The 13,962-nt window shown below is 42.7% G+C and overlaps 1 protein-coding gene across 2 annotated transcripts in view; it reads right to left on the bottom strand.

The window, feature by feature from the left end:
- The window catches only part of Gmeb2 (glucocorticoid modulatory element binding protein 2), a 34,882-nt gene extending 23,363 nt beyond the window's left edge, over nucleotides 1-11,519 (bottom strand). For both annotated transcript variants that reach the window (XM_005409955.2, XM_013507500.1), the window contains exons 1-2: nucleotides 11,498-11,519; nucleotides 3,102-3,289 (exon numbers count right to left, since the gene is read on the bottom strand). In XM_005409955.2, coding sequence (XP_005410012.1) covers nucleotides 3,102-3,232 — 131 coding nt within the window. In that variant the 5' untranslated portion in view covers nucleotides 3,233-3,289; nucleotides 11,498-11,519. The remainder of the gene's footprint in view (nucleotides 1-3,101; nucleotides 3,290-11,497) is intronic.
- Nucleotides 11,520-13,962: the final 2,443 nt, after the last annotated feature.

Genomic DNA, 13,962 nt, shown 5'->3' with positions numbered 1-13,962 from the left:
CATATGCCTGTACTGGGAAATGAATCCAGAGCCTTTTAACTGAGCTGTATCTCCAGCCTTTTTTAAAAATTTTATTTTGAGACAGGGTCTCACTAAGTTGTCCAGGCTGGGCTCAAACTTGTGATCTTCTTGCCTCAGCCTTCCAGAATGTTGGGATTACAAGCCTGAGCCATGCCCAGCTGGTGACCTGCCCTGTTTGTGACCAGCTCTGACCAATGGTACAGATGAGGCCTTGCAATGCCCATTCCAGCTGCTGGAAGCTTCCACCACAAGGACAGCACAGTCTGCTGTTGTGAAGAGTGAGGGCCATGTGCAAACCCATGTACAGAGTGGGGCCACAGACATTCAGCTGGGCCAAAGCCAATCCACCAACAGCAGAAATGATGAGCACTTAGTTGCTTTAAGCTACTAAGTTTTGCAGTGGTTTGTTGTGCAGCAAAAATGACTAAAACAGGGATTGTGGGGGCTGGGGATTTAGCTCAACGGCACAGTGCCTGCCTGGCAAGCGCAACGTCGTGAGTTCAATTCCCGGTACTGGAAAAAAAACAAAAATAAATAAATAAATAAAACAAGGATTGTGCCAGTGGAGGGGGCTATGATCTCACAAACAGCAGAGCTTGAAAAGGGCAGGAGACAGGTGTTACTGCTATGTCATGTGTGGTAGAGGAACAATCCTATGCCTCAGCAATCTAGAAGGTGGAAAATACAACAAAGAACATATGCATGTTGAGAGGAACAGTTCAGCCAGAATGTAGAAAGTGCGAGTGGGCTTCTATGAAGTCAGGTGATTGTTCTCACAGTACTTAGGAGGAGCGGAAGGATCACACTCTTTCACAGTGTGATCTCTGTTGACATCAATTGTCTAGCTTCTCTGTTGACATCAATTGTCAAAATAAAAAATGGTATTAGAACACACCAAACCATGGCATAGCTGTGGAGGATATCATTCAGACCTTGGTGAGTTTTGAGGTTCTGTCTAATCAAAAGCTCTTTCATGACTGACAAAAGAGGCCCACCTTCACAGATTATGCCACATGGCTTTTGAGTAGGACCATCCTCCTGCTGGGAAGAGGAAGAAGTAACATGGTTTTTAACTCCTAGGTCTCTGGATCAAGAGGTGCTTCACCTGCATCCAGACCTGAGATGGCCTGCAAGGCCAAGGCTGGGAACTAGAGCTGGATGAGACACTGAGGGGTCCTAGCCAGTGGTGGAGGAAAGAAATGGCAGTGCCAAGCGGTGTTCAGTGGCACACACCTGTAATCCCAGCACTTGGGAGATTGAGGCAGGAGGAGCGCAGGTGTGAGTCCCACCTGGGCCACTCAGAGAGACCCTGCCTCAAAATAAAAAATGAAAAAATAAATAGTGCCGGGAAGGTGGCTCAGTCCAAAGGCCTAGGTTCAATTTCCAATATGGCAAAATTTTAAATGGAGAAATTGAAGGAAGGAAGGAAGGAAGGAAGGGAAAGGAAAGGGAAAGGGAAAGGGAAAGGGAAAGGGAAAGGGAAAGGGAAAGGGAAAGGGAAGGAGGGGGGGAGGGAGAAAAGGAGGTAGGGAGGTGACTGTGCCCAAGCGCAGAAAGGCTACACCACCTAGAGGCAGTGTTGCCTACCCTAGGCCTGTGAGTAGCATGTGATACAGTTACAAGCCGGCCAGACACCTACTCACAGTGCATATCTCTCAGCCTGCAACTGTGTGAGAAGACACCAGTTCAGGAAGAGACGCCTAGAGACAATGATCCTCAAGCGTGCTCAGTGTGGGGCTGAGTCGTATCACCCTACAGCAGCAGCCCAGTGTTGGGGCCTCAGCGAGGAAGACTCAGTATGGAGTCATCCTCAGGGATGACGCTAAAGCTGGGAGCATTGCAGTGACCCCAGGGCACCAGGAAGAAGCAATGTGGCTTTCTCTGACCCAGTGTCATTCTGCCACACTATTCGTAGGCCACCCCAAATCTGAACAAGGAGATTGCACACTGCTTGTAGGTGGGGTCATAGGGAGGTTACAGCAGAGCATATGGATCAAAGATCAAACCCCATGGGGTCCTCCTCAGAAGCCTCTTTCCATCATCAGGGTCTTGTGCCATGTCTATGAAACAAAGAAGATCATACAGTGTTTTGATCTGAAAAGTTCTATCAGTTGGGCAGAGTGACACATACTTATAATCCTAGCTACTCAGGAGGCTGAGGCAGGAGGATTTCAAGTTTGAAGTCAGCCTAGACAATTTAGAGACCCTGTCTCAAAATTTTAAAGGGGTGGGATATAGCCCAGTGCTACAATGCTTGTCAAAAATACATAAGGTCCTGGGTTCAATCCCCAATACTGGAAAAAAATAAAAAGTTCTCTGTCATGCAGTGAAGACTGACCACTGCTCCATGATTAGCTGAGACAGTGTCAAGATGCCATATACAAGATGCAGCAAAGCCTCAAGTCCTGGGAAGAAGAGCAAGGACTCACACAGCCCCTCTGTCCACGTCACTGCTTCCCTTCACCTCACCTCTTGCCAGGGGCAGGACCTACTTTGACATCTCCTGACAACTCTGCCTACAGAGATGGCAGAAATCAGCCAGCAGTTTGGTCAGATTTGAGGTTTCTGGCCAACCAACAGTCAGTTCAGATGTGCAGTACAAGAGCAGATGAAGCTGGGATGGTGGCACACACCTGTAATTCTAGCACTCTGGGAAGCTGGGGCAGGTGAGCCATAAGTTGGAGCCTAAACTAGGCAACCAGGCAAGACCCTGTCTCAAAATAAAAAATTTAAAAAGGGGAAAAAATGAAGAAAAAATTCAGTTTCATAAGGAATGCCAACAAAGGCACTGGCTCTTCACCCTCACTCCTTGAAAGCAGCCCTCAATCTTTCCCACTGGTCTATTTATCAGAAAACGTCACTGTGTGTTTGGAAGCCACATCGCCTTGCTGCAGCAGAGCACAGGCGTCACCCAGAGTTTACAGCTGATCCTCTCATTTGATGCAGTTTGCTCCAGCCTGAGAATCATCATACATAAGGAAATTCTGATACTTGTACCTAAACCTGGCAGCCAGCTGTGCCACAGATAATTCAACCTTCCCCCTGGCATGGCCTTGGCAGGACCAAAGCCCAGTCCTTACCCGTGAGGGGCCAGATTTGTCGTTACCAGCACTGTCTTCACCTCCTCCACACCACTGCCATCCACTGCAGTGTCTGGAGTTGTCACAACCACCACCTCCTCCATATGGACGCTCACATCCGGGGTTGCCATGGTTCACAGAAGCGGGCACCAGTGGCCAGGAGTTTTACTCCTTCAGGGCCCCAAGTCCTGAAAAAAGCAAGGCAACATACAAGTTACAGGGTAGTCTCCAAGTCTGCTCAACAGAACACCTAGCAAATGGCTTCTCTCAATATCACCAAAAATCCTCCTCCAAGTTCCTGTCTGCTACTCTTCAAAAAGAAGCTCTACCCTGAGGTTCTGGGTCTCAGAGTAGCTTTAGGTAGCAAGATCCACCATCTTTCCCACTAAATGAGCCATACTCTTCCACAAGAAGGTACAGCACTCCTCACTCTATGAGGGTCTGAATGTTCTAAGGCAGCAGAAAGAATAGGTCACAAGATCAAAATGTCACGTAGGACTTCTTTGAAGGTGAGTTTCCTAGGGTCTACTTTTCCCTATAGACATCCTAGCTGAAATCAAAAACAGGATGAAAGCCCAAGATTAAACACCAATACATACAGAAAGCACCCAAGAAGACTCTGTGGTCTAAGAAAAGAGAAGAGAAACCCATATAAGAAGAAAGTAAGGTTCACCAATTTCCTCATTTGTAATGGCCTCTGGGTGGTGATGTGGGCTGTTATGATTTAGATAGACATGTCCTCCTAAAGTCTGTGTTGACAGGTAAGGCTTTTGGAACAAGGTGATGTGATCATGTGGGGCGGTATAGTCACTAGTGGATTAGTCCCTAGATGAGTTCACAGCCACTTGACTTTGCTGTTTGGAGTGCAGCTTGATCAGAGAAGGGGAGTCTCTGAGGGCATAACCTGGAAAGGTATATTCTTGTTCCAGCTCCTCCTCTTGTTCTTTCTGCTTCTTGGCCCCCATGCAGTGAACAGCTTCCTTCTGTCAAGGTATTTTGCCATGCCATTTCTGCCTCAGAGTCAGCTTACCATGGACTGAGGCCCCTGAAACTGTGAGCGAAAATAAACCTGCCCTCCTTTAAACTGTGAATACTGGGCATTTTGCTCCAGTGATAGGAAAGTTACCAATATAAGAGTCTGGTACCACGAGTGGAGTTGTTGCTATGACTATATCTAACCACGTGGTTCAAAAGCCTTTGGCACTTGTTTGTGGGAGAAGTCTAGGAAGGTTTGGCAACGCTTTCTAGAGAAGCCTTAGAATGCTGTAAATAGAGTGAAGAGAGCTTGGCAGGTGATTCTAGTAGAAGTTACGAAGACCAGAATGCTGATAGAAATATGGACAGTTAAGAATGTACTGGAAAGTAGACTAGACAGTTGAGAATGTACAGGAAAGTAGACTAGAGACCATGTGTGTTTCTTTCTAGCAAAAAACTTGTCTATATTTTGTCCAAGTCCTAAGACTTGGCGTGAGGCTGAATTTGAAGGTTGTGCACTATCTTAGTTACTTTTCTCATTGCTAAGACAAAATACCCAACACCCACAAGTTAAAGAAGGAAAGGTTTATTTTGGCTCATAGTTTGTAGAGGTTTCAGTTCATAGTCAGCTGGCTCCAAGGCTGGATGGCCTGGCAGAAGGGCATCACAGAGGAGAAACAATACATGGTGTGGCAGGCAAAAGGCAGCAAGCTGCAAACAACAGCAGTAGCATCAAGCTTGCCTTCTTTCTGTCCCTGTTGATTGGTACAACCCATACCTAGGGTGGGGCCTTTATTATCCACACCTTTAACCCCAGTATCATATCCTTAATCCACATTCACACACCTTAATCCAGCTACCTTCAAAACTCTCCACCTATGAGTGCATGAATTGTTGGGGGGACATGTAGTTACAAACCATAACATGCACTAATTGATCTGGTAGAAGAAATTTCAAGCCCAGGATATAGCTCAGTGGCATAAGCGTCTGCCTGGCAAGTGCAAGGTCCTAAGTTTGATTCCCAGTACCAAAAAAAAAAAAAAGAAGAAGAAGAAAAAGAAGAAATCTCGAGGCAGCCAAACATTCAGGCTGTGCTATGGGTACCATTAGCTGCTTGCAATCAGATTTACAGTGAGAATCAGGACCAACAAGTGGAGCTAAATAATTTGCAAAGTTTGCAATTCACCAGAAAGGAAGCTCCCACAAAGTTGGAGTCATACAGAGTATGACTACAGAAAAGATTAGCATTAGAAAGAAGCCAATACTTTGCATCTGAACAATAGGAAAGATAGTCTGAGGGCATCTCAGGAATTGGCCACACCCTACCTGTAGGCTCAAGGGTATAAAAATGTAAAAGTAAACTCATCTGAAAGATTTTGCTTTGATAAAGAGAGCCCTAAGGTGCCCTGTTCAAGAAGGACCACCTAGAGAATTGGTTCTCTGGAGATTCATTTCACCTTGCTCAGCTAGCCAGGTACTCAGAGGGGTCTGGCTATTGCTTAAGCTGGCAGCAGACCTTGGCATCCTCCATGTGGTGATTTTTCAGTCATACAAAATGCAAGAGTTACTTGATCACACAAGCTTCCACCCAGATTTTACAAGAAACCCTAGGAGACCAGGCAAAAATGTGTGACAAGATCACAGTCCCCTCTAGGTGTCCTTGAGAGAGTAGTATGTGAAACCAAAGGTGCAGTAGAAAGTTGAAGATGCCAGGAACATGAACCATCTGTTGAGGAAAGCTACAGGAAGTGAGTAAAGCCAATCCAAAAGAAAAGCTGTATAAGTTGCAACCAGCAATGCCACAAAGGTAGATCCATCCCAGCCCTTTGGAATTCCCATCTTACAACTTTCCCAAATGCTGGACATAGAGCTATAGGATTTAATGTTTTCCCTGCTGGGTTTTGGTCTTATTTCTGTTCCTCTCTTCCCCACTTCTGAAATGGGAATGTATACTCTATGTCACTGTATGTTGAAAATATTTAACTTTTTCTTTCTTATTTATTAATTCATGTAAAATTTCTTTAACATTTTTTTTTTGTCTTCTTGAGACAGGGTTTTTGCTATATAGTTCAGGCTGGCCTTGAACTCACTTTGTAGCCCAGGCTGGCCTTAAACTCTCAACAATCCTCCTGCCTCAGCCTCCTGAGTGCTGGGATTATGCATGTGTGTCACCATGCCTGGCTTTTTTTTATTTCTATAGGGGCTTATAGCTGAGAGTTTGCCTTGAATCTCAGAGGAGATTTTGGACTTGGATTTTTCAGCAATGCTGGAACTAGTAAGACTTTGGCAACTCTTGAAGATGTACTAAGTGTATTTTACATAATGAGATGGACATAAGCCTTTTGGGAGCCAGGGGTAGAATGCTATGGTTTAGATCTAAAATGTCCGCTAAAAGTCTTCTGTTGGGGGGGGCTCTTATAAGGTGATTGGATCATAGGGACACTATATTCATCAGTGAACTAGTGCACCGATGTGTTCATAACTGAATGTGCCATTTACAGAAGGATCAGGTCACTGGGGGCTTCACTTGGAGGGGTATATTCTCATTCCTGTCTCTTCCCTTCCTTCTCTCTGCTTCCAGACACTATGCCAGAAGTAGTTTTCTTCCATTTCTGCCTTGGAGCCTTGTGACCATGAACTGATCTCACTGAAACTATGAGCCAAAAGAAACCTCTCCTTCCCCCACCCCCCTTGGTTTTTTTTCCGGTACTGGGAATCGAACTCATGACCTTGTGCTTGCCAGGCAGGCACTGTGCCACTGAGCTAAACCCCTAGCCCCAAGAAACCTCTTCTTAAAAAAAGAAAAGAAAAAAGACAGCAATGGGGAAACACCCTGGCTTACTAGTAACAGTATTATTATCATTATTAATACTACTTTTATCTTTGATGGTCCTGCCCTCAGGACAACCAAATCCCCTGCTTGAAGACTGCTATGGTAGTGGTAGCATGGCAAGCACCAAAACTCAGAGGGAAACCTCCCTCCTGACTAGAGGACAGTGTCCGAACTTAGTGGGGGCTATGCTGTCTCATTCTCTATCTTCTATACCAGGCCCAGGCCAGATTCAGTCAGTGATATCACAGAAAACACAACAGCTCCAAACTTCTAGAGAACAAGGAAAGAGCCCTGGAGTCAGTATGGGACACAGTGGGGAATATGCAAACTGAACCCACAAAGCTGCATGGGAATGCCTAGAACATCCTGAGACAGTGCATGTGTGAACCTAACCTTACATGGAAAACCAAAACTTTGAGAACTGATCTATGGGTAGACAACTGCTCAGCCTCAGACTGGGCCCCAGATGGTGCCAGGAGCACTGAAACAGCTCTGAAAACTGACCTGATCTCAGCCATAGAGGGGATTCAAAACACACAGCCTAGAATACCACAACACATTCCTACTGCAGCTGAAATGTCTGCACTCTTTATGAGACTGAAACACAACCCAGACCTCACAGCATAATCAAAGTATCTAGAATATAATCTAGAATTGCTTGATATACAAAAAGTAGGGAAAATATGATTAATTCTCAGGGGGGAAAAATAGTTGAAAAATGTTTGCTCTAAAATGACTGCAGGAATCAATAGAGACTTGTAGGCAGACAACTATTATACCACTCCCCAAAGGTAAGCCAAGCATGCCCAAGCAAATAAAAAGGCCTTGGCATAGAAACAAAAAGTTACTGTCAAATGGAAATCTGAGAATCAAAAATTACAACAACAAAAGCTGGGGACTGTAGCTCATGTACAATGCTTGCCTAGCATGTAAAAGGCCTGAAGTACAAACACCAGCACTTCAAAAAATAGTAATAAAAACTATATATACATATGTGATATCCAAATTAAAGATCACTGATTGGCTCCATAGCAGCATGGAGATGAAGAAATGACAGGAAAGAGCCAGGAAACATAAAACAGTGACAGGCCAGGAGTGGTGGAGGATCCCTGTAGTTCTAGCTGAGGCAAAGGCAGGAGAAGTTTGAGTTTGAGGGCAGCGCCAGTAACATAGCAATGTATCATCAAAGAGAAAAAGAGAGAAAGAAAGAGACTGGCAGAGAAAGAGATACAAAGACAGACAGGCAGGCAAAGAGAGAGAAACAGAGAGATAGAGATAGAGACAGAGAATGAGAGACAGAGAGCAAGAGACAGAGACAGACACAGAGACAGAGGCAGAAATAGGAATTACTCAACCTGAGCAGCAGATTGGAAAGCAGACTGCACAGAGCTTCAACACAGGTATATAACTAGACATGGCTGAACATGTATGCCACTAGAGTCACAGAGGAAACATGGTAAAAATGCTAAGCTGAAAAAATACTTGAAGAAATAATTGCTGAATACTTCCCAAATTTAGCTAAAGACAGAAACATTTTATGTTCAAGAAGTTTAAAGGATTACAAATTCAAGGTCAGCCTGAGCAACTCAGAAAGATCTTTCCTCAAAATAAAATTTTAAAAGGCATGGGATGTAGCCTAGTGATAGAGTACTTGACTAGCATGTGCCAAGCCCTAGGTTCAATTCCCAGTACTGCAGAGGGGAAAAAAAAAGCATGTATTAACACAGGGAAACAACTCAAGTACTGTAGGTTTCTCATTAGAAACCACAGAAGCCAGAAAGCAGGGAAACTGTATTTTTATGTGTTGAAAAAAATTACTGTTCAATCCCAAGTAGCACAAAAGGAAAAAAGGAAAGAGACAGGAACAGTATGTATATCTATAATCCCAGGTATTCAGGAGGCTGAAGGAGAAGGATTGCTAGTTCAATTGCTAGTTCAAAGGATTGCTAGTAACTTAGCCAGACTAGATCTCAAAATTAAACAAAACAGTTGGGGATATAGATCAGTGGTAGACTATGCCTGGGTTTAATCCCCAGTACTGGAGGGGAAAAAAAAGAGAGAGAGAAAGAGACATAGGATTCTAGAGACAAAGGATACTGCCCCAAAAGAAGATCTTCAGAAATGAAGGAAAGACAAGATATTTTCAGGTGGGAAATGAAAAAAAGACAGAATTGGTCACAAAGAAATCTACTCTAAAATAAAAGGGAAAGTAAGTTCTTCACAAGAAAAATTACTTCACATGGAAAAGGGAAACCTAGAACTTTGGTAATGAAAAAGGTACAAATCTATTGTAAAATGCAATAAACTATTCTCATCATTTTTTAAAATGGAACACAGGGCCTCCCATACGCTAGGCAGCTAGGCAAGCATTCTAGCTACTTAGCTGTTTGTCTGTTTATTAAGACAACATCTCACAAATTGCCTAAATTGGCCTCAAATTTATAATCCTCCTGCCTGAGACTCCAAAGAAGCTAGGATTACCATCGTGCCTGGCTTACTTTCCTCCTAAATTCTTTAAATACGTGTAACAGTTGAAAGCAAATATTTTGCTTTCTAGTAAGATTTTCTTTGCAGTACTGGGGATTGAATTCAGGGGCATTCTACCACTGATCTACATCAATGGCTATTGTTTTGTATGTATATCTATAATCCCAGGTATTCAGGAGGCTGAAGGAGAAGGATTGCTAGTTCAATTGCTAGTTCAAAGGATTGCTAGTAACTTAGCCAGACTAGATCTCAAAATTAAACAAAATTAAACAATTTTGTTTTGAATTCTGAGAAAGGGTCTGGTTAAACTGCCCAGGCTGGCCTTGAATTTGTGATCCTCCTCTCTCAGCCTCCTGAGTACTGGGATTACAAACTCCCACCAGCATGAACAGCACTGGCAAGATTTTCTACATGTGTACACAGAACAGCCATGACCTGAAAGAGAGGTGCAGGGCTCTGCTGGCGCCCTCCTTCTCTCCTTCTTGTGATATGGTAGCACATTTTCTAATTTTTCTGGGAAAAATTCAGCTCTTTGATAGATGAATAGGAAAACTGTTTACATTCCAAACTACAAAACAGTATTTGGAATAAAAACAAATGAGTGGTCAAGGCACCAAAAGATAGAGAAAAAATGTAAATGCATATTACTAAGTCAATGAAGCCAATTTAAAAGGCCCTGCCTGCACTGTACGATTTCACTCTATAACATTCGGAAAGAGGTAAAACTCTGCAGACAAAAAAGAGACCCATTATATATTGGGACTGAGGGGAGGGAGGAATAAAGAGGTAGAGCAGAAAGTCTTTAGAGCAGCAAAGCTATTGTGTATAGTACAATGATGGGTCAAGTCCCACCAGGGCAATTTAGTGAGACTCCATCTCAAAATGAAAAAGGCTATGGATGCGGCTCAATGGTAAGTGCCAGTGGGCTTGACCCTCAGTACCATAAATACATACATATATACATACTAAAGAGAGGGGGGATGTAGTTCAATGGTAGAGCTCTTGTTCAGCACATTTCAAGGCCCTAGGTTTAATTTCTAGTAGAGCAAAAATAAACAACATCCACAAGTTGCTTAACAGAAAACAGTCAAGCCTTTGATCTGATGTTATTTAGACAGAGGGTGACTCCTGAGTGTGGTCTCTGCTACACATTTAGGGCAGCCCATTCTAAGTTGAACAGACTTGTAGTAGAACCACATACAAACTCAGCTGTAATCCCACTACTTGTAGATGAAGACTCAAATTAATTTTGAGGTGAATAATGTAACAAGGACTCAGAGGATGGGCTAGCAGATGACCAATGGGTAACTAAAACGTGGGATGAAGCTTGGCCTCTGCCTTTTTTTTTGTATCCATCTCCTTATTACATAAAATCTTTTTATTTTTATTTTTTTGATACTGGGAATCAAACTCCAGGCAGGCACTATGCACTGAGCTATATCCTTGACCCTTATTACATAAATCTATGGGTCAGGAAGGGGCACCAAAATAGTGGACTGGTAAGCAGCATAGAAAGAGCCTCTCTGAGAGTCACTGTCCAGAGGCTGGAATATAGCAATATGAGGAAAACAAGAAGGAGGGAAGTGGGTTCCCTGGACCCAGCAAGAATCTGAAGCATGAACTGAAGCCCACAGAGAAAGTGAAGGGAAAAACTTCAATGAAGGAGGAGGAGGTAGTTGGTGGCATCTTATCCTTGAAACAGGACTCTCTGAGCAAGAGGAGTGATTCAAACCTGCAGACACATCCACAGAGAGATGCAGCAACAGACATGAATGACTGCCTATCCAGCGGTGAGTGCTGAGGTCTAAGTTGTCTGGTGGGAGACAGCAACTGGCCAGGAGCCATCTTGGAGAGGGGTCAATTGAGCTCAGAACTTAGGCCAGCTGCTGGCTCCCTCCAGTGACTCCCAGCTGGGCTCAAGCCCAAGGAAGGTACATTGATGGCTGCAGGTCGAATGAGTCTGATCTCAGCCAGAAGGTGCAGGCTCACTGAAATTACTCAGTACCCCACCAAGAAGCCACTGCGGGCTTGCTGGGATAAATCAACAAGGATCAGGACTCTGTCTCCACACATTCTCTTACCAGTGACAGCAGAAACATACCTGGAAGTGGATTTTTTTTTTCTTTTCTCTTGCAGTTGTTTTTTGTTGTTGTCATTGTGGTTTTGTTTTTTGTTTTCTTTCTCCATTGTTTGATCTTGTTTTTATAAGAACGTGAAAGTGGTTTCTAGCCTCCTTGTGGTTGTAGTTCAGTTGTTCTTCTTTTTATCTCCTCATTCTCTCTTTCCCTCCAGTCTTTAGCACCAGTTTCCCAAAGTTAGCATAATTCCCCTTTGTCCTCCAAGCTTATCTCTAGTCTCTTCCACTTCTTTCACTTCTCTATTTTCTCCCTAACCCAATCTAATTTTAACCCCTGAGGGCAAAATTGACATATTAAGGATCTGTATGCTATATATAATTTTTTGGTCTGTTTTAGATCTTGTTATATAATCACAAATCTAGTTCATATGGTTAAAGGCCGCATATCAATGGTTAGTTCAGTTTGTCATTTTCTAGGATGTGTTTGATACTGTTGTCATTGCTGATGGTACCATTATAGCCAAAAGTGACATAAAATTATTCTAAAGAGTTGTTCCTTCTGGTATTCCAAGACTGAGATTGACTAAGTGGCACAGAAAATACTGTGGCACAAAGTGAAAGAACCAGAGGCTGGGCCAAATAGGCAGAAACTTCTCATCCCCAACAAAGTGAAGAGGTACGATATTGCAACAGACTCAAAACCCAAAAACCAGCTATAACTGGAAGATACCTCAGAAAAGCAGTCATTATCTAACGGCTTTAAATATTAGCAATACAGCAACCCACCATAGGCAATTTACAAGTATTACACCAGGAATTAAATTTTAAAAAACAAATGAAAATGAGAAGACAAACAAAGATGCAACCCCCGACATCCAGTTCACCAAAGGCAAACCCAGGGGGCAATGAGGTGGGACGATCTGAAAGCCACCCACCTGACCTCTCTGAAGTGGTAACTACAAAGCAATTGAATGAGGCTCTAGAAAAAAATCAAATCAGGGGCTGAGAATTTAGCTCAGCAGTACAGCGCCTGCCTGGCAAGTGCAAGGTTATGAGTTCGATTTCCAGTACCGGAAAAAAGCCAAAAAAAAAAAAAAAAAAAAAAAAAATCATATCAGAAATAATTTATCAGATAATTGCAGAGATGGTGTCCATAATGAAAACCGTGCTTAGTGACTCTACAGCAGATACAGATTAAAAACAAAACAGAGGAGCTTAAGAAAATTATGGAAGCCATGAATACTCAGCACAGGAAAGAAATGGAATCCATAAGGCAGATTCAAGCAGATATCCAGGAGAATAAACATTGCATTGGAAGTATCTGTAACAGACTAAGTCAAAGTGAGGACAGCATCTCAGATATAGAAGACAGGCTTGCAGTTAGCAATCATGAAATGAAAGATTTCTTAAAAATAGCAAGGGATCATGAGAAATCAATAGAGCAGTTGCAAGATGAGGCAAAGAAGAATAACTTAAGACTGGAGTCAATGAAAAAGCAGGAGATAGCACAAATGATATTTAAAAAAAACTGTTCACAGACCTCATGGCAGAAAACTTCCTTGATAGAGAAGAATTTAAAGTACAGATAAGTGAGGCATCCAGAACTGCAATTAGCCACAATAAAAAAAAAAAAAATCTACAGCCAGGCATACCATAGTCAAGATTCCAGAAATTCAACACAAGAATAGAACCTTAAAAGCTGTTAGGGAAAAGAAACAAATCACCTATTAAAGAAAGTCTATCAGAATCACAGCTGACTTCTCAGCACAAATCTTTAAATCAAGGAGAACTTGGAGTGAAGTATTTCAAGTTCTAAAGGTCAACAGTCTTCAACCCATATTGATGTAACGCACAAGACTCTCTTTCAAAACTGACAGAGAAGTAAGATATTTCCATGACAAAGAACATCCAAGGAAGTTTATGACCACAAAAGTCAACCATCCAAAATGTTTTGGAGGACATTCTAAAAAGAGATAACAAGGACTACAACTCCATGAACCCCAACAGAAGGAATCTACCAGGCAAGGCAAACAATTAAACAAAGGGAGGGGGAAAAAAAGAAGGGGGGCCAACAATGAAAATAACATGACAAGGATGTCAATACGTATCAATGAAAACCATCAATGTTAATGGTCTCAAGTCACCAATCAAAAGAAACAGACTGGCAGAATGGATCAAGAAGCAAGATCCAACAATATGCTGCATCAAGAAACATGTTTAAGTCAAAAAGAAATGCATAGACTGAAAGTCAAAAGATGGAAAACAATATTCCAGCAATAGGAACCCAGAAAAAAGCAGGGGTAGCTATTCTATTTACAGATAAAGCAAATTTCAAGCTAAGACTAGTTAAGAGAGATAAAGGTCACTATCCTTGTACCTTTACAAGGGAACAGTACAATGGGCTGTGGATATAGCTCAGTAGCACAGTGTTGCCTGGCAAGCACAAGGTCATGAGTTCAATTCCCAGTACCAAAAAAAAAAAAAAAAAA

Source organism: Chinchilla lanigera, unplaced genomic scaffold (genome assembly GCF_000276665.1).
Source record: "Chinchilla lanigera isolate Chin_1 unplaced genomic scaffold, ChiLan1.0 scaffold00127, whole genome shotgun sequence".
Lineage (NCBI taxonomy): Eukaryota > Metazoa > Chordata > Mammalia > Rodentia > Chinchillidae > Chinchilla > Chinchilla lanigera.
This window is presented reverse-complemented; position numbering and strand designations above follow the sequence as displayed.